Source organism: Monodelphis domestica, chromosome 4 (genome assembly GCF_027887165.1).
Source record: "Monodelphis domestica isolate mMonDom1 chromosome 4, mMonDom1.pri, whole genome shotgun sequence".
In the NCBI taxonomy this organism is placed as follows: Eukaryota; Metazoa; Chordata; class Mammalia; order Didelphimorphia; family Didelphidae; genus Monodelphis; species Monodelphis domestica.
In genome coordinates, this window is record NC_077230.1 from 75,074,621 (window position 1) to 75,101,340 (window position 26,720).

General features: G+C 40.9%; 1 protein-coding gene across 4 annotated transcripts in view; it reads left to right on the plus strand.

The window, feature by feature from the left end:
- The window catches only part of SIDT1 (SID1 transmembrane family member 1), a 183,096-nt gene that overhangs the window by 109,885 nt on the left and 46,491 nt on the right, over nucleotides 1–26,720 (plus strand). For all 4 annotated transcript variants that reach the window (XM_056793482.1, XM_056793483.1, XM_056793484.1 and 1 more), the window contains 6 exons: nucleotides 1,208–1,309; nucleotides 2,098–2,181; nucleotides 4,305–4,392; nucleotides 8,760–8,831; nucleotides 9,323–9,416; nucleotides 17,176–17,219. In XM_056793482.1, coding sequence (XP_056649460.1) covers nucleotides 1,208–1,309; nucleotides 2,098–2,181; nucleotides 4,305–4,392; nucleotides 8,760–8,831; nucleotides 9,323–9,416; nucleotides 17,176–17,219 — 484 coding nt within the window. The remainder of the gene's footprint in view (nucleotides 1–1,207; nucleotides 1,310–2,097; nucleotides 2,182–4,304; nucleotides 4,393–8,759; nucleotides 8,832–9,322; nucleotides 9,417–17,175; nucleotides 17,220–26,720) is intronic.

Consider the following 26,720-nt stretch of genomic DNA (forward strand, 5'->3'; position numbering starts at 1 on the left):
CACGAGCTTATTCTAGCACTGTTCCCACCATCTCGCCTAGTGTCACCCTGTTAATGTTCTGAATCTTTATTTCCTTCCTAGGCCATATTGTAGCCCCCTGCTTCCCCTCCCACCCAAGCGCAGGACATGCTTGATGGCCCTTGTCCTGAGCACAGAATTCCGAGTTATGGGATCAATGTAGCAAATATGGCAATAAAGAAAAATAATAAATATTGGAGGGGCCGTGAGAAAACAAGTACACTGGCAGATCTGTGAAGGGATACAACCACTTTGAAAAGCAATTTGGAATTGTACTCAAAATGATATTTGGAAAGTTACCAAACAGTGCATGGTGGGGTTGTTTGACCCAACTAAGTCACCACGAATCCTAAACCCAAAAGAGATCTTAGACATGGGGGGAAATTCCTTTACCGACTAGAATGTTGATAGTGGCTCTTTTTTTTTTTTTCATAAAAGAAAAAAACCTGTAAACTAAAGGGCCATTCATCAACTGAAGACTGTCCAAGGAAGCTCTATATGAATGAAATGGGACACTAGTGTTCTGTAAGAAATGAGGAAATGTATTATTTCAAAGAGACTTAAAAAGAATTATGTGAACTGATGCAGAATGATATAAGCAGAACCAGGAAAAAAGTTCTACAATAACAACAATATTGTAAAGACAACTTTGAAAGCTTTAAGAACTGTGATCAATATAATGACCATCCATGATTCCAGAGGATCAATGAGGAAGCATACTATCGACCTCTTGACATAGAAGTGCTATATATACATATATCTGTATATATGATGCAGAATGAGACACACATACACAGACACACATTTTTAAATGTACAGCCAATGAGAGAATTTGTTGTGATTAACTATGCATATTTGTTACAGGGAATTTTTTTCCCCCTAGTGGTGTGGGAAGAGAGAGGGAAATAAAATAGATGCCTGGTAACTTTTTTTTTTAATAGATGTATAAGAATAGGGATCTACAGATATGGAATGTTTCATGTACTTTCAGATGTGATCACTAGATTGTTAGTTTTACTTAATTGTTTAACTTTGTTATAAGACCTCTCGTAGAGTGGGGACAATCTATAAATATTTGTAACATAAAAACAAAACACTCAATGAAATTTTTCTAAAGAGAAATCTAATTATATTCTTGAATGGGAAAATGATGAACATTTGTGAATGATCTCTTTCTCTTTTTGCTCAGTATTTTCTTTACAAGTTTCCTGAAGATGTGGACTCTGTTATCATTAAAGTAGTGTCTGAAATGGTCTACCCATGTTCAGTTGTATCAGTTCAGGATATTGTGGTAAGTCCAAAAAGCTTGTTAACCTATTTAGATATTAGTAGAGAAAGATAAATATATATATATGCATATGTGTGTATACATATATATCTATGTATCTATATAAACAGATAATATTGTATGTTGGTGGAAGCATATGTGTTGAATAATCATATTTGTGCATATGTGTGTGTGTACTGTAAATATTACTTCCAGAATAACTTAAAGAAGGGAGGGAGCCCTTAAATATGTTCTGTAAAGTGAAACAAAAAAAGAAAGAATGGAAATCACATACTCTTTTAATTTATTCCCTCTTCCAATTCTCAAGCACCTAATACAGTAATTTGTATCCCACGGACATTTCATGGTTTTAGTTCTCAGAATTGGGAAGATAAAGAGCCTTTAAATTAAGAGGGAAGAAAACGGAAAGGAAAAGCAAAGGGCTATGGGAGAAAAGCAAGACCAAATGAGATGGAAACTCCATAAAGAAAAGAAAATGAGGATATTTATGCAATTTTGAAAGTTTTGCCAGGCTACATTAAGCAATCAATGGAGTATACTATGTAATGTAATATTACAGATTATAGTTTTGCAATTATCTTTGATAAAAACTTGACTTTAGAAGAGACTTCATTTATATTAGGGGGAGAAATCTAAGATTGTTTTATTATTTTCAAGGGGAAACTGTATTCATTTGTCCATAATTAAAAACTCGTGAGCTTGTGTGATATCTAGACCTTTAAGGAGAGGTACCAAAGTAACCGCAACAATATTTGATATGCCCTTTTCTTTTTACTCCAAACCTTTCATAGTGCCCAGTGTATGATCTTGACCATAACGTGGAATTTAATGGTGTTTACCAGTCCATGACCAAGAAAGCAGCTATTACCATACAGGTGAGACCATTTCTCCTGTAGTAGCTTTCCTTTTTCTACGACTATCAGACAAATGGTTTATCATAAATTATCCACAGTATTCTGACATCCCAGAATGAAAACTATTCCTCATGTAATGAAGAACCTCCTGCCTTTAAGATTAGTTTGAGGCTCCGTGAGTGTCTCTAAGCCCTAAGATCTGAGCAGAGATGTGAGAGAAGAGGTCCTGGCTTTAGGAGTCCCTGAGTCCAGGAAAGAAAAGACTGCCACCGGTATCTTTGCCCCTCTTCCTGCTTGGCATCTTCACAGCCTTCATGGGAGAGTGCGGTGGGAAGGAACAGGTCAACAGCAAGGAGTGCTGAAACCTTGTTGTTAGATAAAGCTGCCGGTTCTTCCAGATGACTAGATTCTAATCTACAGCTTTGGGGCTGCTCCTTTAAGATAAGGTTCAACTCATGACATTTGGAGGTAATTGGCAGCATCAAGGTCAAGAAGACTTTGTGACTCCATTCAAGTCTCTTAACTTCTCTGTGCTCCAGACAACACGCTATGAGTCTCTGTAAATTACAGGCAAGATGCAGACCTGAATTGTCAAAGGATTTCTTCCCCTTGTGCCAAAGAAACACAGATTCAGCCCCTGTCGCCCTAAAAGTATTCTAACACTTCGATTTGTTGGCAGCAGCCAGACGTGGGTTGGGTTGTTCTTTTATTATCGCTTAGAATCTGTTTGATACCAATAGAGTGCAGAGATTTTGCATGGGTTAGCAAAGATGGACTGCAGGTCTTAACAGAGCTTAACTTCTTTGCATCGGCTTTATTAAATCTGAAGTGATTGATGCAGAGAGAAACACTGAAGCTGGCTTTGGCCTAAGGGGACAAGTGTACCATTTCTCCAATGGCAGTGAAAAAAACAAGGACATGTTAATTATCATTTAGGCAGCCGCCTATCAGTTCCTTTTCTCCACCATTTATTCCCCCCCCCCCCAAATCTCAGATTTAATGCCTAAATTCTCTGCTCTTGTCTCTGTTGTGTTTATTTTTTGCTGAATGTCTCCACAGTTATATCAATGATCCCAAATGAGAAATGACAAAAAAAATTTAATGAAAACAGTAGAACACTTCTAGAGCATCTATGATGGCAAACAATTAAGATACTACAAAGCATACCCATATTCAAGATAGCTTAACTTTGAAAGTACTTAATGGTGATATCTCCTGTGTAAATATAACCTATAATGTGAGTTCCTTTCTCTAGAGCTGATTTAGACTCAAAACTTAGGATAATAAAGAATTTTAGAGTTGGACTGGACTTGAGAGATCAACTTGCCCAAGCTCCTGTTTTATAGATGTAGAAACTGAGGCCCATTGCACAGTAGTAGATCCAGACCTCAAATCCACAATGCCTGACTCCCAGACCTGTATTGCTTGTACTACACACCACAATGGGAGAAAGTAGAGGATAATCTATGGGGTGGTTAGGTGACACAGGAGACTCATCTTCCTGAGTTCCAATCTGTTCTTAGATACTTATTAGCTGAGTGACTGAATAAGTCACTTAATCCTATTTGCCTTCGTTTCTTCATCTGCAAAATGAGCTGGAGAAGGAAATGACAAACCATTCCAGTATTTTTGCCAAGAAAACCCCAAATGGAGTTGTAGAGAGTCAGACATGACTGAACAACAACAGAAGATAACCTGGAAATATTGTAATGTAAAAACAAACCACATAAATAAAACTTTTTTAAAAATCCAATTCCTAGCCATAACTCTGTTCTTAAGTTATTTAGCTTCAATTTTTAAATTAAAAACAAAATCACAAGGTAGTTAATAGTCATTAAAGCCCTTCTAAAATATTATATTTTGCCTGTTGACACATTCGTTTTGCATGGTTCCTATTATGGCATCTAAGAATAAGGCAGAAGGCATGAGAACATATCTATGCTTTTCCCTTCCAAGACATGAAATAGCAGCGATATCAAGCTTTAGTATGGGTGTGCAAACAGGATTATTTCTAAAGGATTTAGGGTAGGGGTTACCTTTCCTTTCCTCTTTCTTTCTTTGTTCCCCTTCCCCCATGCAGTGTTTCCCCTTTTCCCTCTTTCCTTTCTTCTCTACCTATCATAAGGTTGTTCTGTCTTGTACAGAAGAAGGATTTCCCAGGAGAGCAGTTCTTTGTGGTGTTCGTGATAAAGCCTGAAGACTATGCTTGTGGAGGATCATTCTTCATCCAGGGTAAGGCATGGAGGCCATCAAGAGGATCCATGGGAGGGGCAAACTGGCCTGGGATGACCATTGTCAACACTCACTATCTGTCTTCCCAAGTGTTCCCAATTCCAACAGAAGTGGATTTGAATGGCAGAAAGACACTAGACACTGAGGAAGAGGCAACAAGTATTTTAATGTATTCTTGACAGAATGAGCAAGCATGCAGGAAGCCCTCTTCTATGGAGAGGAGCCCATTACATGCAGAAATTAGCCAGCTTATATTTCTGAAAGATGAGGAAGGGAAAATCCAAAATGATTCCTTGAGGAACAAGTGTAAGAGCAAGTTCTAGACAGCCTCTTCTTGGAGCCTTGAAGAGACGGGCTGATAACAGTTATCTGGAAAGTGAGATAGTAGTTATTATTCTCAAATAGCTTATCCAGAAAGGCCCCTAGGATTGTGCTCAGTCTAGGCCCAATTGGTGCATTTAGGGAAGGGTTCACTTGGTAGGTCCCCATTTCTCAAACTTAGTTTATAGTCACAAAAGATTGTTATGGATCAGAAATTCCTGGGGAAAAGGAGACTTGAGCAAGTCCAACCAGTTATTACAGTCAGCATTCCTTTAAGTTTCTCACTATCTCTAGCTCTCTCTAAATGATTTCTCACTTAGAGGGGAGAAGCAGGAGAGACCATGACTGTTCCCTGGCAAGACCATCTCAGAGACAAGGCAAAGAAAAAAAAATAATAGATACAAATAGATTCCTTTTACAAAGGAGTTTTTAATATAACACACCTTACATTATGCAAGTATATCAAGGAACAGAACTTTTATATGGTAGATCAAGAAACCAGGATTTTTTCCCCCTTGATTGGTGATGGAAACAGACCACTTAACACTATCATTAAACATTTCAACCTTGGATAGGGAAGGAAAATTCAGTTTTAAATTCTTGTTGCTAAAGATATATCTTCACAGACAGTAAGAAATCCACAATGTCTCTCACAGTGTGGTAACTCACCCTGAATAATGACAGGTGTATAAAATACTGAGCCCAGTAAATAAAAATGTTGGTCTCAGTAATTGCCTTGAGAAACTATTAAGTTGATGATTGAATGCAGAGAACTCTTGGCAGCTGAGAAGTAGGTATGTGATAACAGGATGCTGAAGGGTATTTACCTTGACTGTGTTATGGTTTCCTGGGTAATTACACAAAGCTTCTGCTCCTGTTATCCAATATCATTATAAATCTGGAAATCCTTAGCAAACCCTTTTGTTTCTTCCCTTTGTTTTCATGATCCTATAAAGGTAGAAATTTTTACTAACTAGAAAAATTACAAACCAGAGGTAAAAGCAGTAGCTTTCTAAATCACATTTTGCCAGAAGATCTCCTGAAGTTTGTGTGGCATATTGATCCTTCTACAATGTCGCCAAAACTCAGGATCATTGATTCGAAAAAAGCAGGAATCATTTAGTCCAACTATGTCCCCAAGGCTATAAAAGCCTGAGACAAGATTTAAACCTAATGTCCCCTGATGATTCTTCCATTATATTTTGTTCTGGTCCTGGCAGGGACCATCAAGGTGAATAAAGGAGATTCATTGATGAATCAGAAGGGCCAGTCAATGCTAAAAGCAATCTGCCCTGAGGCAATAAGATGGGACAGTAAATAACTACACTGGACTTCTAGTCTGGAACACCTAAGGTTTCCACCTAAGGATTCCTTTTACAAAGGAGTTTTTAATATAACACACCTTACATTATGCAAGTATATCAAGGAACAGAACTTTTATATGGTTGATCAAGAAACCAGGATTTTTTTCCCCTTGATTGGTGATGGAAACAGACCACTTAACACTATCATTAAACATTTCAACCTTGGATAGGGAAGGAAAATTCAGTTTTAAATTCTTGTTGCTAAAGATATACACCTCCCAAAGTAATTTTTCTTAGGTTCAGCCATTTCATTCCCCTATCCCAGTCAAATTTGGTGGTTCCCTATTGCTTTTAGAAGCAATCATAAAATCTTTTGTTTAGCTTTTAAATTTCTTCCTAACTCTATTCCAGTTTATCTTTCCAACCTTATTGGGCTCCCCCTTACATATGATCCCACCTAAATGGCCTTCTTTCAGTTCCTCACACTTAATACAGTTGTCCCTCACTATATCGTGGTTCTCCTATCACAGCTTCACTGTATCTCATCTCAGACACTTACCAGATGTGTGACCTAGTCAAATCACTTAACCTCTCAGCCTCTACTTCCTCATCTGTAAAATAGGGATAATAATTTTACCTACCTCATAGGATTATTTGTGAGAAGTATGTATAGCATGTAAAGCACTTAAAAAAAACCTTAAAATGCTATATAAATGCTAATTATTATTACTATTTAATGAATTTAAGGGAAGTCCACATGACTTCATTGGAGATGCCCAAGGAAACCCAAGGGGACAACAAGCAAAGTTTACTAGAGGAGCCCACCAACCCTTCTCACATTGAAGCCATGGTTGATACCTCCAAGGCTGAATTAGGAGAGAGCAGGACACCAATATAACCAAGAATGTTGCCTCAAGCTTTGAGCGTGATGATCTTCAGGCTATGGAAATATGAGAGAGTACATAATGGTCTTGCTGGAGGCTGCTCCCAAGACTCAGACTCCTAGGTCAGAACAGGAAGCTTTTAGATCAGGGCCATTCCAAGAATTTTCTAAGAAGGCTCCTGCTCTAAGAGATCTAATTGATTTTTCACTCCTGAGGACATAGATGAGGGAGACATCAATCAGCTAGGAATCCGGAATTTTCTACCCTAAAAGATTCCAGAAATGGGAAGGGAGAGGGATAATGGTTCCAGAGAAGAGATGAGACAGAAAGGAGATAATACAAGATAGGAAGATGAGTTAAGAAGCCAAATGCTTGATGGAATTAGAAATAATAACTTGTTGGACTGAGAAAAATTAGAAAAATCCATTGAAAAATCAGCATTCTTCCAAATCTAACAGGGTTTTCAATTCTACTTTATTGGAAAGAGAGAGTAAGATACACATTGACCTACATTAGAAGTCAGCACCAATAAATTTCAACATCTGAACAAACAAGAAAAATGGTTTTAACAGAAAAGTCTGCATGGTCACCTCAAATTCCACAAGGAAAAGACCGTCAAATTTTCTTTATTGATACTGTGAGATTTAAAGGGAGAATAGCTGGAGATTTTAGTAGGTTCCTACCAAAGCACTAGGCTATTAAAAACGTGTTCATCTCCCTCTTCTCAAGCCTTGTTAAATCTTTCTGTTATTACCTCCAAAACATCTCACCTCTTGCCTAAATTATTGCAACAGTCATTCATTGGTCCTCTTGTGTCTAGTCTCTCCCCACTTGAATCCCTCTTCCACACATCTCCCAAAGTAATTTTTCTTAGGTTCAGCCATTTCATTCCCCTATCCCAGTCAAATTTGGTGGTTCCCTATTGCTTTTAGAAGCAATCATAAAATCTTTTGTTTAGCTTTTAAATTTCTTCCTAACTCTATTCCAGTTTATCTTTCCAACCTTATTGGGCTCCCCCTTACATATGATCCCACCTAAATGGCCTTCTTTCAGTTCCTCACACTTAATACAGTTGTCCCTCACTATATCGTGGTTCTCCTATCACAGCTTCACTGTATTGCAGTTTAAATATATATATATATATGTACATACATACATATATATATATATATGTATGTATGTATCATGGAGTTTTTACTGTATCACTGGATTTTGTGGATGAATATCATATGGTACACAATGGAGATGCAGCACGCCACTACCACTTGTGCAAAGGCAGCCAATCACAGCGCTGTGTTCCGTATTCTGGGCGCTGATTGGCTCAGTGACTGTAGCATCAGTCTGTTTGCTCTCCTGCTACTTCATGGATTTTCACCTATCAGGGGTCTCTGGAATGTAACTTCTGCAATAGGTGAGGGATCACTATATTCTATCTCTTGTCTCTCTGCCTTTGGAAGCATGAGTTTTCCTCATACCAGAAGGACATGCCTTTCTCATCCATGCCTCAAAGAATCTCTCTGTTCCTTCAAGACAGAGTTCTAAGACCATCATCAATATGAAGCCTTTCTTAGCCCCATCAATTTCTAGTGCCCTCTCTCAAACTTTGCATTTTTTCTAGTTATTCGGTATATGCTTTATACATGTCTCTGTCATCTCCCCTGTTAGAATGTAAGAGCTTCGTTTTGATCATTAAATTAAATCTATGTCTGCACTGTCTAGCACAGTGCTTGGCACAGAGCATGCATTTAATATATCCTTGTTGGTTGATATGATTGAGAAATTAAAACCAATAGAGGCTATCCTTAGAGCAGTTATCAATGCAAGTCAGTTTCTGACAATTTGCCTTCTCACTTTCCAGAAAAGGAAAACCACACCTGGAACCTACAGAGAACAAAGAACCTCAAAGTGACCATTGTTCCCTCCATTAAAGGTCAGTTCTGCCTCTAGGGAATGGCACAGAATTCTTGCCTGGGAAGCACAGTAGCAATTTCAGTTCCACCTTTTGTCAACCTGTATGCCAAATGCAAGATGGAATTAGAGATAAAAAGGATGGTGTTGTTTTTTATTCTGGTTTTGCAATTCAATTTAGCTCAATATGAAATTTATTAAACAAATGCATATGGCTTCTTCCAAAGGAAAGGAGCAAGACTTGTGGAATTGTTTATAGCCACTCCAGACCCAGTTTCCTACAGTTTCCCTGGGAAAATGGTGACCATTGATGATGAATTCTGTGTATAAGCTCAAGTTGCTCTGTATTTCCTAATGGAAATCACTGTTGGGCTTTCTAATGGAAGTAATGAAAGCAGGGACCCAGCAGCTATTCCAAAGATTAATGACAATAATAGTAAAACTTTTTGATTATAAAGTATTTTCCATCCCCCTGTACCTCCCCAAATCTGACTCTATCTCTTTTTCCTTCAGAATCTATTTATGTGAAGGCCATATTACTCAGCTTCCTTATATTCTTCTCCTTCTACTTGGGGTCTCTACTTGTTGCTTTTGTGCACTATGTCAGGTAAGTAAAGAACTTCTGTAACAGTCACACCTTTGTGCCTTTCTCTGCTAAAACATCTAGTGTAGTTTATGGAACTTCAGGAATAAGTCAATCTGCAAATGTCCTGAAAGCAAATGGCCCCTCTCTGAAGGGAAGGGCATCCACCTTGGGACCTTGCTCTTTTTCAAGACCTAAGATCATTGCCATGAATCAGATAGAATATAGATATTTAGAAATGCTTCCCAGCATAAAAAAGTCCAGATTGTACTCTGATCTCTCATCATGGCATGGAGGTAATGCTGGGTTCTCGAAGTCATGCTGGGAGATCACAAACACTGATAGGTTCTTCTATGCTGTGAATGTTTCAAGTAGAGTCATGTGGAAAGTATCATCATCTGCTTACCAAAGACCAATCCAGTTAAATACCAAATGGCTCATCACCAGTAGACTTGGTGCTAAATTTTTTTGACCATGATAGTCCATGAAGGAAATAAAAATACAGAATGACTCTCAGTCTTGTGGAACTCCCTTTTACTTCCTCAGTGACTGTGACAAAGGGAGCGGAGAGTACTAAAACACACACACACACACACACAAATGGCTTTTAGACCATCTATAAATATTAACTCAACTGTTGATACCCTAAATATAAAATCTTTATCATTCAATGACCAGTGAATGAATATATTGCTAAAAAAACTAAATCCTTTCAGTCTTGACATACTTGGGAACCAAAATACAAAAGAAAGTTACTGCTAAATTGAAAGATTATTTGTATGTTCTCCTTGGAGAGGCAAATAAAAGAATTGGCAGGATTTATTTTACTATGTACCCCAAAACAAAAGCTAACATTTCATGGGACTTTTGTTTAGTTCAGATTGGAATACTCTGGGTGTGTATGTGTGTACCTGTACAGCTTATTCACCAAAAGCTGTTGCAGCAGATGAGGAAGTAGAATCATTCTTCATAGATCTTCTGATTATGAATTTAAAAGGGAGCTTAAAGGCCATTGAATTTAACCCCATAATTTTATATATGAGGAAGCTGAGCCATAGATTGGATGAATGATTTGCCCAGGGTCAGCCAGGTTTTCCTAATTCCAAATATGGTGCCCTACTCATTACACTCTACCAATAAAGGCCAGAGTAAGAACCTCCAAATTATCAAATATTTTAATACTTGCCAGCTTCGAAAACAACAACCACAACCTCCAAACCTGGAAGCTTTAATACAAAGGTGGGTGCCAGGAGCCATCAAAGACCACGCTGTTTGACATGGTCCACATAGAAACCGGGGACTACAAAGCAGCCCCCAGGAAAGATGAAAACACCCACTGAAACCACTCTAAATTACTTTCCTTATTAACATCCCCTTATTATTGGAATTGCTATGATTATTATTCTTATATAGCCCCAGGAAAAATAAATGAGAAAAAAAAACATGCTTGTAGGGTTAATACAGATGTCCTACTCTGTTCCCCCAGGATATTACCAGGAGAGCCCACTTATAAAATTAAACCTAAGGATTCTTATATACCCACTTAGATAGGACCCACTTTTCTAGGCATAATAACTTCTGGCCAATTGTGCTCTGAATTCCCTAAGCTATATCTGGGTCATGTTGATTCTACCCTCTGATCCTTCACTTAGCAACAGTGTTTCATTGACTATCTCCCTAGGCTTCTGGTCTGTTGTTAGGTTCCATAGAAACATGTATGTTGAGAATGAAACTGTGTGCCAATAGATTTGTGATCATGAGGGTATATAATAAAGCCAGGCCTCAGCCAAGGCGAAGTAGTTTATCCGGTGAAACCTGTGCTGCGGGTTAAATGAGAAAGCTGTGTCCCATCCATCATTTCACCAACATTGTTCCACCTCCAAGACCCCATCCCCTGTGGGAGGCTGACCCACCCCACAGCAAGTGAGCATAATGGAAGTTGGCCAAAAAAAAATTGAAAAATAGCTCAGGAGTAAGAAATAAGAGAAATCAAACACTTGTAGATTTTACATAAGTTTCATGCTTATTTGTCATGAATACTTTTTTCAGGAAGAATATCAAATGGTATTGAAATGGCAACTACCAAATAAAATTAAATTGATTGTATTCTAATGAACAGGAAATAATTGGTTACTATCATAAGCCATCTCTGCATAATCAGACCATCAGCTTGTTACAGCCAAGGTCAAAATCAATACAAACCTAGAAGAATATAAATGAAAAGATATAGTATGCAATCAAGGTAATACCAACCGAAAAGATAAAAAAGCATACATCATCACAGCCTGTTATCATTTCCCAAGTAAGTTCATCTGACATATGTGAAAGACCCTAACGAAGAGAAGAAAGAGCCCAAGAAGCTTTTCCTCTCCCTGATCTTGATCAAACTCTTTAATTTCCTTGCCAAGAGATATGGCAACACAGAACACCATCCATTTTTTACCAGGAGTTCTTAATCTTTTTTTTTTTAATGATAAACAACTTTGGCCATCTGGTAAGGCCTCAAATGCATAGAATAAATTACATAGGGTTACAAAGGAGACCAGTTTTACTGAAATACATTCATTAAACTATTTTTTAACAATCAAGTCCATGAACCACAACTTAAGAACCTCTTATTTAGACTATAAACTTGTTTGTAAATTTTATAGAGAATTGAATAAGATAATGAGCAGAAACAAACTATTTTCCCTCCAAACCCCACAAAAGTGTAAAATAATAGTGAATAAAATGAGTTAAATAAAGTTTGTTTAGAGATCCAATTAAACTAAATTGTCCCAAGGTGTTATGGATAAAATTAGAATGGACTCCACTGAACACTAAAAAATGGAAGAGGTCTATGATGATTTCTATAACAAGCCATTTTATCCATCAATAACAGGTGGACTATCACATTTAGATTGTCATTAATATTTCTCAAGAATACCATGTAAATGTAGAAATGCTCTTTAGCAGTAATACAATTTTTGAAAGCATTGATGAAGTTGGTTCTAATGACATCTGAAGTGGGAAAGGCTATGACTCATATACATCTTTTTCTCATCTCTATAAAATCTTTAAGAAATTAATTTATATATACATAGGACATCCTTAATAAAAAACATTTTTAAGTAGAGCTTAGAGATACAAAAAAGCAGAAGAAAAAAAAATGTTGAAGCCTAAAATAGATCATGAGAAACAATACCAGCTATACTTATTAATATAAGTTTCTGAAGACTGTCTCCTCATTCTGTTTACCTGAGTGTTACAGAAGCAATATCTCACTAAAAGTTCCTTAAACAGGGGAAAAGCAAGGTGGGAAGAACAACATTTTTAAAAAGCCATAGGCATTTTGTCATCCAAGAAGTTCTAGAAAAGTAGCCAAAATTTCTTATAACCAATCCTAAATACCTAAAGCTTGAATTTTCAAAGACAAGGTTCCAGTCTTTGCACTTTGCACAAATTCCAGGAACAACTGGAAAAGAATAGAAAAGAATTTCATGCTGCTTCTCTTTCTGAAAATGCAAAACAAAAACCCAACAACATATAAAACAGTTCTATGATTGATGGACTGAGCTAGCCTCCTGTGAACCCAAAGTAAGTATCTGCCAATGGAATAAAGTTTAAGATGTACTTTAAGGCCCTCTTGCCCCCATTGATCTGGTAGGGTGTCAATAGAGCCCTTCAAAAAAAAAAAGTCCCTCTTTTTATAAATAAAATTTTTTTATTTATAAATAAATAAATAAATAAAAATTTGAAACGATCTCTTTTCAGATAAGAAGTCAGTTGACCTGGGTTCTAGTCCCAGCTCTGATGTTGTGTGCTCTTGAACAAATCACATTTTCAGATCCTCACTTTCTTTAGCTAAAAAATTAAAATAGTTTTCCCTGTCCTGCCTCCCTCAGAGTTGACCTGAAGATCAAAAGTGATCATTGGCATGCAAGCACTATATGTCTATAAGTGATGCTGTTCCTGCAATTTCATTATCATTATGATAGTGTCCTCTTCCCTTGGAAGAGGACACTCATTAGCCCAATATTATGGCAGCTCTATTAATTAATCAGATCAACAGAAAAGAGAAGAGAGTCCTGAGGGACTAGTGATTTTTGAGGAGATGGAAAGGGAAAGGCAAGGTTGGATTGTTATATCTAAAGGACTCTGAGCAAACACTGTGAGGGCACATGAGGACAGTAAATACATAGGGAGAAATCACAAAAGAAGCAACGAGGGTGCCAAGGAGAAACCTGGCCCACGTCACAGTTTCATCTAGGATAGGTCTTGTCAGATTCCAGCTCTAAGAAAACTCTAGTCTGAAGGTTTTAATTTCTAAGGGACGCGATTTCGGCTCATTCGTAACCTCGTTCTTTACAGGAAGACCAAAAACTAACACAAGTTCCATGTGAAAATCCACTGGTTGGTATCAAAGCTATCGTGGAACATACATTTTTTTAAAGCTGTGTTGCAGGGCCCTGGCCTAAAACGTCAAGCTGCCAGATTTTTACTGCAGTTAAATGCACAAGCAGAGATCCTTGCCAAATACAAACAAACTGAAAATAGAAATCTGGAGACTTTTGGCAGTCTGAATAGGAAAACAGAATGAGGAAAAATGGAAACAGGAGGAAAATTCTTACTTCACTGAACCAAATGGAAACAGCACAAAGTTTTCTACAGTCAAATTATTCCTCTAGGCCTAATAACATTTGCTCAGTAGGTCTTTACTTTATAACCCATCATTCTTGGGGGAAGGCATAAAAGCTTTGATGTAAAAATAAATACACATGTGCATGTGAATATGTTAGAGGGGAAGATTAGTTTATAATATAATTTATATAATTATAATTGCATATGAATATATTTACTATACATTTATATATAATTATATTTTTATTTTTATATCTTGCTATATCTATGTAGAAAGATATAAAGCTACCCATGTATAACATTTACATATATCATATAAATCCACCCATACATTTAAACCCACATACATCTATCTATCTATCTTTCTGTCTGTCTGTCTGTCTATCTAAATGCTCTCTACCCTCAGAACATTTATAACCCCCAAGCCCCTTTGTGATGTGCTGAGGACCTTTTTTCTTTGCCTTGATGGGGTCACCATTTTCTTTTGTGGGCTATGAATCATAGAACCTCAGAGACAGAAAAACTTCAAAGGTCATCCTCAGTCTTTAGATTTATGGTCCTATAATCTACTCGAGAGGGTCTCAAACTCTGGGGGCTTAAGACCCCTTTATACTCTTAAAAAATGTTGAGGACCCTCCAAAGAGCTTTTGTTTCTGTGGATTTTATCTATCACGGTTTTCTGTATCAGCAATTAAAATATCTTCATTTAAAAATAGTTTTAATCTTTTGGACCCCCTAAAAGTGTCTCAAGGACCCCTCCAGGCTCCTGGACCATTTTTGAGAACTGCTGGTCTTATTGAACTAGTCTAATGTAGACTTCTCAATACGTTCTGCATTCATTTTCCCCCAAGATTACATTGGGGCAGCTACACCTGTTGGGTCACCAAGAAGGTGTGATGATAACGAGGGCTTTCCGTCTTCTGTACTTCAGAGTTCCATCATTTCCCCATGAGAATTCTCTCTGATGTGGTAGACAGTCATGGTGAGTTTCTGTAACCAAAAATTTTATATCCAGCATCCCAACCTCCCAGCGCCATATTTCTCTGAAATTAAGTTGATTTGCTCCCAAGAAATAGACCCACATTCAGTAACCAGCACTGTGCTTTGAAGCCTTTCTTTGTTGGAAGGACCTATGACAGTTTATGATCCTCTTGCCCACTAAGGGAAAGAGAAAAGGGAAGAGGCGTTTTTATAGCACCTCGCCATGCCAGGCACTGTGCAAAGCATCTTACAAATCTTATATCATTTGATCCTCACGACAACTCTATGAAGTAGTGCTGTTATTTTTGAGTTGAGGAAACTGAGGTAAATAGATTCAGTGACTCACCCAGGGCCATACATAGTGAGTCTCTGAGGTCAAATTTGAACTCAGGCCTTCCTGACTCCAAGCCCAGCTCTTTATCCACTGTGCCACCCAACTGCCACCATGAACCTAACATTAACTTCATGACACATTGAGGCATCAGTGCAGGAAAATATAATCTGCTTTTTTAATTGGGGGCGGTGGTGGAATGACATAAGCATCTAGGACAATCGCTGACTCAGTCAGTAAGTAAACAGGATCTACACTGTCTTTTGACATTGAGTTTCAGATTACAGAGTCTTAGAGTTGGAACAGATGTCAGAATTCTACTAGTCCAACCTTCAGCTGAAAAAAACAACAAAACTCTTCTATAATATGGCCGCTAAGTGGCCATCCAGCCATTGTTTGAAGATCTGGAGGGAATAAGAGCCCGATTCCTACGGAGGCGGCCCATCTCACTTTGGCATAGCACTCTACTTGTTAGGAAATTGTCCTCCATCTTCATCTCAGCCACTTCTACCCGTTGCTTCTAGTTCTGCTCTTTAAGGCCAAACCAAGCAAATATCATCCCTCTTTTCCATAATAGCCCTGGAAATACTTAAAAACAATTAAATTCTCCCCCCTAATTCTTCTCTGGTCCAGGTTAAACATCCCTAGTTTATTCAAACCTTTCTTACAAGACATGATTTTGAGGTCTTTCACCATCTTGGACACCATCTCTGGACTCTAGTTTATTAATTGTCCTTCCTGAAAAATGTCCTTTGGTTCCATTGTGAAAAGGTAAAAAGAACATCAGATTGGAAGAGGATCTGGGTTCTAATTCAACATGAAATGGTGAAAGGGGCATTAAATTGGAATCTGAGTATATGGGTTCAAATCCCAGTTTTGCTATTTACTACCTGTTATGACCTTGGATTCCCTTCTCTGTTCCATGTTTTCTTTTTTCCTTTAACTGTACAATATGGGGATCTTTTTAGGCCTACAATATCCCTTCCTGCTCCAAATTTAAATTGTTTTAATGTAACAAAATCCTTAAATGCCTTATCCCAAAGCCAATTAAGATAGGTGGCCCTATCTATGGGTCATTTCCTTTTTTAATTTCCTTTTTTTCCTTTTCCTTAGTTGGTCACTGAAGCATGGTGATGATAAATAGCTCACATTTACATAGTGATTTAAGTTTTGCAAAGTGCTCATTAAGGCAAATAGATATCCTAGTTATCACAGAGATCACTGGCAGATAAAACAAGTCTTAACTCCTTCCAGAAAAGATTTCCATCTGTTAATGTGCTGTAACTGAATAAACACATTAGTGCTGAGGAGCAAACCAGGCGTGAATATTTATAAGTCACATCAAATTAATTAATGACATAAAGTCAATTAATTAATTTCTTTTTAATACCTATGAAGATGAAAGAAGATGGGATACGTGCTAAGTATCATTTCTCCAGAAGCTTATCACAACATTTTGAAGTCTGACCGTATAAACAGGGCTGGTCTTACTGACCTTTGAGTGAGGAGAAGAACCTCACTAAAATGACCCCAAAGAACCTCCACTAAGCGCACTTTGGCCACTTGGCTCACCTGAGCAGCCATACAGGATCTTTTGGAAATCAACAAGGAATACTGTTCTCCATCCGGGTCTTGGGGCTGAGGAGTTTGGCTCTGAATCCCTCCTCTGCTAGCTGTGTGTCCTGGGGCAGGTCACTTAACCTCCGGGGAGTCTTGACTTCATCACTTCCTAGAGGTGGTACCCTCCAGACGGCTGCTCCTAGCCAAGGAACACCGGGAGGAATTGTCGATCATGGTGAGATTCTGTGCTTTCCTCTGTCCTTAGAAATGTTTGTGTGTGCCTCTTTGCAGATTTCGGAGGAAATCCATGGACGGGAGATACTGTTCAAACGACGGTAAGAAGAACCTTTGCTTACAACGCTTTTGTTGAACTGTGAATTCTATGAAATGTTGGGTGAGCGATCCTTGCTCAGAGAAGAGGGGAACTGATAGGCGGCTGCTGCTTTCTTACCTCTACGTCTTTCTTAAAGCCTCGCCTTCTGTTAGTGTCACTTCTAGGCTAGGCAATCAGGCTGAAGTGACGTGCAAAGGTCTCACCACTAGGCGGTGGCTGAAGCCAGACTGAACCCAGATGTCCTCTTCTTACCTCCTCCTCCCACCTTCGGTGTGTCCAGTGTCTGTTTGACAAGCGCTACACCTTCCTCTGGGTGTCCCACAAGATAAAAGCCAAAGTATAAGCTTACCCTGATTACATTGATTTTTTCCAATGATCTACAGATTATTGAGCCCCTTGGCACATTAGATAAAGAGGCTGGATGGTATAGTGGGAAATACACAGGCTCCTCGGACTTAGAGGACTTGGGTTTAAATCCCACCTCTGATGCTTACGCCTTGTGTGACCCTCAGCAAGTCAACTCCAGACCTTGGTTTTCTCATCTGTAAAATGGAGGAGTTGGACTAGATGACTTCTAAGGTCTAGTTCTAGATCTCTGAACTACAACTTTCACTTAAAACATATTTAAAAGAAACCACAGATATCATGAGAGACCAGGGATCATTCAATCACCAGAGTAGCAGAATGTGCAGTATTTGCCAGTTTATAAATTATACCGAGTTCATCCTGGGTAAAAGCCAGTTTGATTCTCTGATGCTCTTGAGCTTAAAATAACAAATGTAAACTAAAATCTAAAGGATTTGACAAAGCCAGAGAACACTTTCCTAGAAAACATCCATGATACTGAACTGAAAACATCTATTTTCTTACCCTATTTCAATTTGCACTTTTAAACAGAATATAATTACAATCAAAATACTGGAGAAAAATTGACCCATTTCTTACTACTTGAATTGGACAAGTAAGGATATAGTGGTCATATTTGGGTCTTTTGGGGGTAAACATAAAACTTCTGAAATCTAAACTCATTTCTCCAAACTCCCATTCTAGGAGGCAGCATCAAGGACAGGTTGGTGGTAGTTACAACACCTTTTTCTGGACACCATCAGTGATCCCCTCTTCTCGTTCCCACTAGAATTTTCCCCCCTCATTTTTCAGGTGTTTTATTGAGTTTTGATGTTTTATTGATTCTTTTATCTCACTGATTTTTCTCTTAGCTTCAGATCTTTCTCTCTTTGCAGATTGTATTTTGGTTCCTTTATTTCATTGATTTTCCCCTAACTTTCAGATCCTTTTCCCTTTACAGAGTTGGTTTTTTTTTTTAAGTATCCTATGCTTTTGCTCTTCTGTCCTAGACTTGTGGGATGGAAAGTTGAGTTTAAAAAATTAAAAAAAAAGGACGTAAGCTTCTTGAGGGCAGAGACATTCTCTGCAGAGCCGAGTATTGTGAGGGAAGAAGTTGTATTTTTTTTAGGTCAACATAAATCAAATTTAAGGATAAAAGAATTTATATTATTTTTTAAATGTGTTTTAAATGAAAATTAGTAAAATAACTACTTGGCAGGACTTTGAGTAAAATTAGATCTTAATGCATTTAGGAATTAGGGTCAACCTTGTCTCCAGTAAGTGGATTCCTCTTCACTGGAGAGCTTTCTAGTAGAGATTAGATAACCTTTGGAGATTTATAAGAGCTATTTCAGGGCGGGCAGCTGGGTAGCCTGGCCTAGAGATGGAAGGTCCTAAGCTCAAATGTGGCTTTAGACACTTCCCAGCTGTGTGACCCTGGACAAGCCACTTGACCCTTCTTGTTAGCCCCTCCTGCTCTTCTGCCTTAGAACCTATACGCGGTAAGGGTTTCAAAAAATGTATTTCTTGTTTTATCTATTGATCTCTTCTCACCCTGAGATTCTCTTCCTTAGCGTTAACATGAAAAGTAATTATCATTCCCTCCTCTCCGACCCCTGCCATACATCATCAAAGGAAATTTTGGAAAGTTGCTGCAGCTGGTTAACTTAAGCTTGATCATTCATAGAATTTGGGGCCAGTGTCATTTCTGCTCTACACATTAGCTGAATGGTAGAAATCTGCCTCAAAAAAAAGGAAATGGATTCTTTTAGTAGTGTGTAAAGGAAACTTTCTGCTCGTCTGAACCAGCCCATCAGCTTGGCTGGGATGCTCCAAACAGCGAGACTTTGATTGCGGTTCAGATGCCCAATAGGCTTAAAAAGGGAGTGAAATCTCTGAAATTGAAAGAGGCAAGGAATCTGTTTTTCGACCATTAGAAGGGACGCAATGCAAGTAGGTTTCAAGAACATGTCATTTACTCCCAGCCCCCATGCCCTGTTGAGACATGTGGCCCCAACTGAGACTAAACTGAAATACTCTCTGAGAATAATAATCAAAATATAACAAATATGACTTAAACTGGACTGAGAAAACGGATGATGGGAGAAGAGAAAGTTTTAGGAAAGGGATGAAGGAAATAAGAGATTCCATAAGAGATTCTGAAGTCTTGGAATAAAAATTGGCATTGGGGCAGGGAGGGCTGTTTATATCAGGGACCAGGGTAGTACTTCATGGTTCAAGTAGGTATAGCTCTGCAGTGTATCCTGAGGCTAAGGAGACAAACGTGAATAAGAAGCAGGTTCAGAAAGGACTGGAAAATCCTGTAATATTTGGCCAAAATTCAAATGAAATTAATCAAAATCTGATCAAGGGGATTCTTTTTCAAATTCAGGACAAGCCTATATTCCCTCTGAAGTTCATTTTAACTCGGAGCAGCCTTGTCCAACTTCTACCATCTCACTCCATAGAGGGAAAACAGAAAAGAAAAGGGAATTGTGTGAGCTTTACCCCATGGCATTCAAGCAAACCAACAGTGGCTATATTTAGCTACTTTTGATAAAGCAACTTATATTCTATAAACTCATTTGTTTCTATGCTTTTCTGTTTTCTTCCTCTACCTTTCACTCAACATTATTATTTAATAAAGTTGAAAAAACTCAACCCACTCTTGACTGATTTAAGAGAAAAAAAATGTATTTTCTCATACCTCAGTTGGGATATACAGAGGGCTCAGTAGACCCCAAGAGAGTAGGTGTGGTGGTGGCATAGATTGCTCCAGAAGGAGGCAGAGAACCTAGAGTTCATAGAGATGATGAAAGAGGTTCCTTCCTATCCGAGCCAAGCTCTCATGAATTCTTATCTTTGAGTGAAGTGCCCTTTACGGCACTTGTGATGAGACTAAAAACAGTTGTTCTAGATCATGTAAGACTGGTTCAGCCTAACCAGTCCTTGACAGGTTCTTTGGAGATGGCTGTATTGTTCTTATTGGGCCTAGGTATCCTCCCCCCCATCTTTAATACAATGAGATTGAATTCACTTCTAAAATGATGTGAGGACTCTAAGAAAAATTCACAGGGTCACAGATTGACATTTGTAATACAAAAGTTTGTTTTCAGGATAAAACTTGTTACCTTAAACTTTTCTGCAGTTCAGGGAGAGATCAAGAGTCCCTTGTGTCTGAATGAATGAAGTTTTTATTACTATTCTTAACTATGGGCAAAGAAAGCACTTTACTAAGTGCTACAGATACCAACAGAAAATTAGAATAGTCTCTGATCTCAAGGAAAGATGGAAGGGTAGAAGCACCAAAAGGAAAAGGGGCCAGAAACACAGTGAAATATAACTTCATTTACCTCCCTTTATGCATATGAGTTCCTAACTGAGGAGCCTACTTTGAATTATTCTATGAAACTGATAGTAGAAAGCATTACATCTTCATTTTCAAATAGTCCAATGATTCTGTAATTTTTCATTCATGCAGATATTCTCTCCCCTTGCAGCCCACCCATGCCTACCCATTCTGGATGACTCATCCAAATCCTCTCATAACTTCCCCCCAGGGAGCCTGCCTTCCTTCCTTCCTTCCTTCCTTCCTTCCTTCCTTCCTTCCTTCCTTCCTTCCTTCCTTCCTTCCTTCCTTCCTTCCTTCCTTCCTTCCTTCCTTCCTTCCTTCCTTCCTTCCTTCCTTCCTTCCTTCCTCTTGACCTCTCAAGGATGCTAGAAGAGAACAAGGCTGTCTATCAGTTAGCCCTTGCTCTCACCAAATGGCCCATCCATTATTTTTACTTATATATTTCTTTGTATGGGAATCCTTTATCCCACTTCTCTCTCCTAACCCCATAATTGCCATGTGTCACACCTTTCATTGTAGTCCTTAGTTTCATTTCTTTAGAGACATTAGTGTTCCCGGATGTATTTCTTTGCAACAGCCATGAAACAAGGAGATTATTAAGTCTTCTTAAACATGTCCTGCTTCTGTGTACCAGCCTCCCATCCTCTCTCATACCTCACTAGCCTTGCTTTAGTTTGAATCAATTGCCATTTTCTTGCACAAAAGTCTTGCTCCTAGAGAGGGTCAGTCTTCTAAAGATCTTAGAGGCACACCCTTTACTTCACTGTTAGATCAAATAAGGCTGGAAAGGTAGGGAAAAACCTGATTCTGGAAGTCCTGAAATGCCTTTATTAAGCAAGTCTTAATTAAGGTATTAATTATTGTTAAGTTTTTTTTATCCAAAAGTAATAGGAAACCACTGGATATTTCTGAGTAGGAAAGTGATATCTGAGGGACTGAAGAACCAAGAGGTGAAAAATCTACTGATCACATGACTCTGGAAGTGCCAGTTTATTTGGGTCCCTGTTCTCCAGGCGGACATGTGTGATGGCGGGTGGGATAGGCTGAGTGGCTCCTTTATCTTGAAACACCAGGGAGCTGTCACTGCAGGGGATAGTTGGGAAGCTCAAATTAGAGGCTTGGCTAGTAAAATTTCTGGAGATCTATGTCCCCGGAGCAGGAGATGTGTGCCCCCGGAGCAGCCTGTTCTCTCACTGAGTGCCTATGAGATAGCTTCAGTCCAGTAGAGGGAGGGCTGATCCTGTGTGGAGCACAGACGGTTTTGTAGCTGCCCGGATGTCTGCAGGCCTCGGCTGGGCTCTTGGCCATGACCCGGGCATTTTCATTGGGCCCGGAGGACCAGGGAGGAAAGGTGTCTCTGCCTCTTCCAGAGGCTGCAGGAAGAGGCTGAAGTTCTTGCTTCTCGCAGGCTGGCGGCTGAGTGACAAGTCCGTAGCACAGTACTTAATAACCGTGGCTGACATTTATCTAGCATTTCCTACAGGCTGGCACTGCCATCCAGGCTAGGCTTTTTACAATGAGCATTTCCCCGTTTGGTCCTCATGACAGCCCAGGAGGTAGATGCTATGATGATGCTCGCAGTGTGGATGCGGAAACTGAGGGAAATGGAGGTTAACAGGTCATCCGGGGTCACGCAGCCAAAGGCCAGTTAGAGCGCCAGCCACGCCCAGTGTTCCCTCTACCCGGGAGGAACGATAGGGCAAAGTTAAGATGAAGAGTGAATTTTAAATATTTTGTTGGGTGGCTCAGTGGATGGAGAGCCAGGACGAGAGGACGGGAGGTCCTGGGTTCAAATGTGGCCTCAGACACTGTGTGACCCTGGGCAAGTCACTTGACCCCCATTGCCTAGCCCTTACCACCCTTCTGCCTTGGAGCCAATTCATTGGTTTGATTCTAAGAGAGAGGATAAAGGTTTTTAAAAAAGGTTAGTTGTCTACTGAAGGCCTTTGCATAACATTATGGTGAGAGTAAGCTCTTAGGGAAATGGAAACTTGCTGGAGAGATGGCAGAACCTCGACTTGGGCCCTTTCTTCCTTTCGAGTCGTCCTCAACGTAGTCTCCAGGTTCCCCATTCCGTAAAGGCCTGGCTACCCTCGGCTCTTTTGATAGAGGAATCTATCTTTATAGGAACCAAATGTTCAAAGTCACAGGTCGGAGGCTAGAGCCAGCGCAGTATCGGTCAGGCAACGAGCTGGCGTGTTACTGCCCCCTGGTGGCCGCGCGCTGGAATTCTGGGGCCGGGTGGGGGATGCACATCCACGGAGTCCTGCTGAACCTGTGCTTCCTGGCCGAGCCTGGGCGTCGCGGAGCAGTGTGTGCCTATATCCCCGCTCACACTCGTAGGGATTTGGCGTTTAGTGTTTGGAGCTGGAAGGGATGGCTTTAGGGGACTCGGACCCGAGGCCCCTCGGGGCGATGTCGCTGGCTCCGAGGCAGATGGCATGGCCTGTCCCCCGGGCTGGTCTTCTGAGCGCAGATCCAGGGCTCTCCCCATGCCCCAACGAAGGAGCCGTCATCTCGGCGAGGCACAAGATCTCGGGGGTCATCCGGCACAACCTGGGTCTGAACAAGAGGGCAGAGGCTCCTGAGCCCTCCGGGGCGGGCAGCTAGGTGGCCCAGTGCACGGAGCACTGGGCTGAAGTCAGGAAGACTGCTCTTCATGAGTTCACATCAGCCTGAGGCGCTTAGTAGCTGGATGACCCTGGGCAAGTCACTTCACCCTGTTTGCCTCCGTTTCCTCCTCTGTAAAATGAGCCGGAGAAGGAAATATCTCTGCCAGCGAAACCCTAAATGGGGTCACGGGGTATTGGACGTAATGGAACAATAGGAGGGGAAGCGGCTGCTTATTGGGGCCACCCATTCCACGTTTTTAACGCTGTCTTCAACATTTTCACCATCTTTATTTTGAAAATTAACAAACTGTGCCTCTTGGAGCCGGCTCCCTCGGTCCTTTCCCTTCTCGTCTCTCCCCGGTAGAAAGTGCTTCCGCCTCTCCAGGGGCCGCATCCTCTTAGGCTGGGGCTCCACAAGTCGGCTTAGTGGCCTCGGCCGGCTTCGGGAACGCTGGCCGGACTCGATCAGCAGCCTGATGGCCGCTTCTGGGGTAGGGATTCCCCCTCCCGAGGGCGCGTTTACCCCCTTTGGGCTGGTGTTTGCCGCGCTTCTCGAAGGGCGCTTCGTGGGGCTCCGCCCCGAGGACAGGCTCGTTCTGCTCTGAAACAGCATGGAGACGCGCCTTCGGATGAAGCGGCTTCGCGGGATCCTTGGTCCCATCCAGGCGGCTCCGCTGTAAGCTGTGCAGCCAGAAAGCTCCTCCCCGCTCTCTGGGGACCACGTTCTGCTTCCCCCAACAGCCCTTCCTTCGCTGGAGATCCGCGGTGAGGCTGATTGTCTCCTCGCCCGGCCTTCACCTCTCGGGGACGCGACGGAGGGCTTCCCCATCGGAGCTGCTTCGGCTCAACAATGGGGTACCCAGAACTGGGCCGACATTCCAGCGGCTGGGGAACAGAGAGATGGAGCGGGACGGAGTCCCGAAAGCCCTCGCCTCTCTCCAGGACAGCCGCCTCTCAATGAAGCCCGAGGCTGCCCTGGGTAGCGGACCGCAGTGAGTGTGCCGTCCTCGAGCCACCAGATCTCAGACAGCTCTCCCCAACCCCAGGCTCCCCCACCCCCCTGAGCGCTCGTGCCTGAGGGAAGCCCCCAGGAGAACGTAGGGCCCGTCTGTCTCCCCATCTTAAAGCAGGCCCGCTGGGCTCCCGCTCCCCGGAGTCTGAATAGGGAGCCGGGGCGAGACTGAGCTTAGAGACGACTGAGAAGACCGCCCAGCACGAGGAAGCCGACCGGAGGAAATGGGCTCCGCAGCTGGGAGGAGGAAGTAGCTGGACTTCTGAGGCCCCTTTCAGATGGCCTCTCCTAACCAGTAGAGGCAGGACTTCCGGGTATCCCTGAGCTGTCAGAGCTGCAAGGGACCTTAGGGATGAGTCGGCCCAAATCCGTCGTTCACCTTTGGGGAGCGGAGGCTCGGAACATATCCATAGCTCTTCTAGGACGGAGTCCCGGGGCAGCGGAAGCTCATTCCAAGGGAGCCACGCTGGCCTTTGAAGTCACAGTTACACGTTTGCCATCTATTTGCGGGCTGAAATTCACCTCAAACCGGCCTCTGTAGAATGTATGGACTCCGTGGAAACACAAAAGGGCCAGTCTAGCCTGCCACGGTCTTTTCAGGCTTATTCTTCGGGGCTCCCGCCCAACCTCCTAACTCTTTTGCTATATCACTGTTTGACTGAGCCATCCGTGAGGGGTGAGCCAGCCGGAGAGGCTTTACTAGTTTTTCTGGTGAATGTAAAACAAAGCAAAAAACAGCTTCCCACGACCAGAAAGAAATGGTTTGGCAGAAAAGGGAGAAGGATAAAAAGCAATACTCCAAATGAGTTCCTATCACCACGCCTTTCCTAGCTGGAAAATTTAAATTCAGTATGAAGTAATGACACCATTTTATTGCTGATTAATTCCAAAAAAGCTTCCCAGATTCTTGGATTACAAGAGTTGCCAAGGTTACAAGGCGAATGAATGGGAGAACCCACAAATCCTCCTTTCTGCTCCAACTAGTGCTCTCTTTCCTAGTTAGTTTGGTCCCATAAAATTAACTTTGTTTCTACACGATTTAATGGTTCTACCAAGGCAATTCCAGTGGAGGTCTGGCAGATTCTATCTTGATGGAAAGACTTTAAGTCGGTTCCCAACAAGAGAGTATCTGTGTCTGCTTTCTAAAATCCAACCTACCTGAAGATGAAGGAGCTCATCCCCCAAGGGTGGTCACCAACTGGGCAGCCTGTGGCACAAAGAAAATTGCAAAGTGATCCCCATTATTGTGTCTCCTTATGCTTCTGCGGACACTTTGCTAGAGGGTTAGGAAAGAGGCAAAGGATACTAAAAGTTTTTAATTCTCTATCGATGCTAACTTAACTGTTGGGACCCCCAAAACTGTTGTACAATTATCTACAACTGAGGATGCCACAGAAGGACCCAATTGACTTTCCTGCCATGAATGAGTAGAAGGTGACTGAAAATTCTTCTGAGAGAAGCAAGTAAAAGAGTTAGCAGATTTGACCTTAGTGTGCCTCCAAAGGGAACAAGAAACATCATTTCACTATTGTGGTCCTTCTATTGAGCTTTTGTTTGAAAACAAAACAAAACAAAACTGAGGACACTGTGTAGGAACAGTTATTGCAGGGAATGAGGGAGAGAAAGTATACAACTAAAACTTTCTAACTTAAATCAACAAATACATTTTTTCTAAGAACTCCAAGCCATCAATAGCTATAAGAAAAATACTCACAGAGGCAGCAGGATAGCTCAGTAGATGGAGAGACAGGCCTAGAGACAGAAGGTCTTGGGTTCAAATCTGGCCTCAGACACTTCCCATCTGTGTGACCCTGGGCAAGACACTTGACCCCCATTGCCCAGCCCTTACCACTCTTCTGCCTTGGAGCCAATACACAGTATTGACTCCAAGATGGAAGGTAATTAGAATTAGAACTCATGTTCTAATTGAGGGAGCCAATGTAAATAGTGACATGTAGCTACAGGGCAGATGGTAAGGCCTGTTGCTCATCTCTCTTAATGGAAGGATTGTAGTTGGTGACTGTCAACTCTTAAAAATATAAGCTTGCCCACATCTCTGTCCACTCCACTTACCTTTATCCTAGTTCAAGACTTTATCAACTTTTCCCTGAATAGTTTCCCAAATGGGCTACCTGCTTTTATTTTCTTCCATTTCCAATCCATTCTCTGTCCATGCATCCT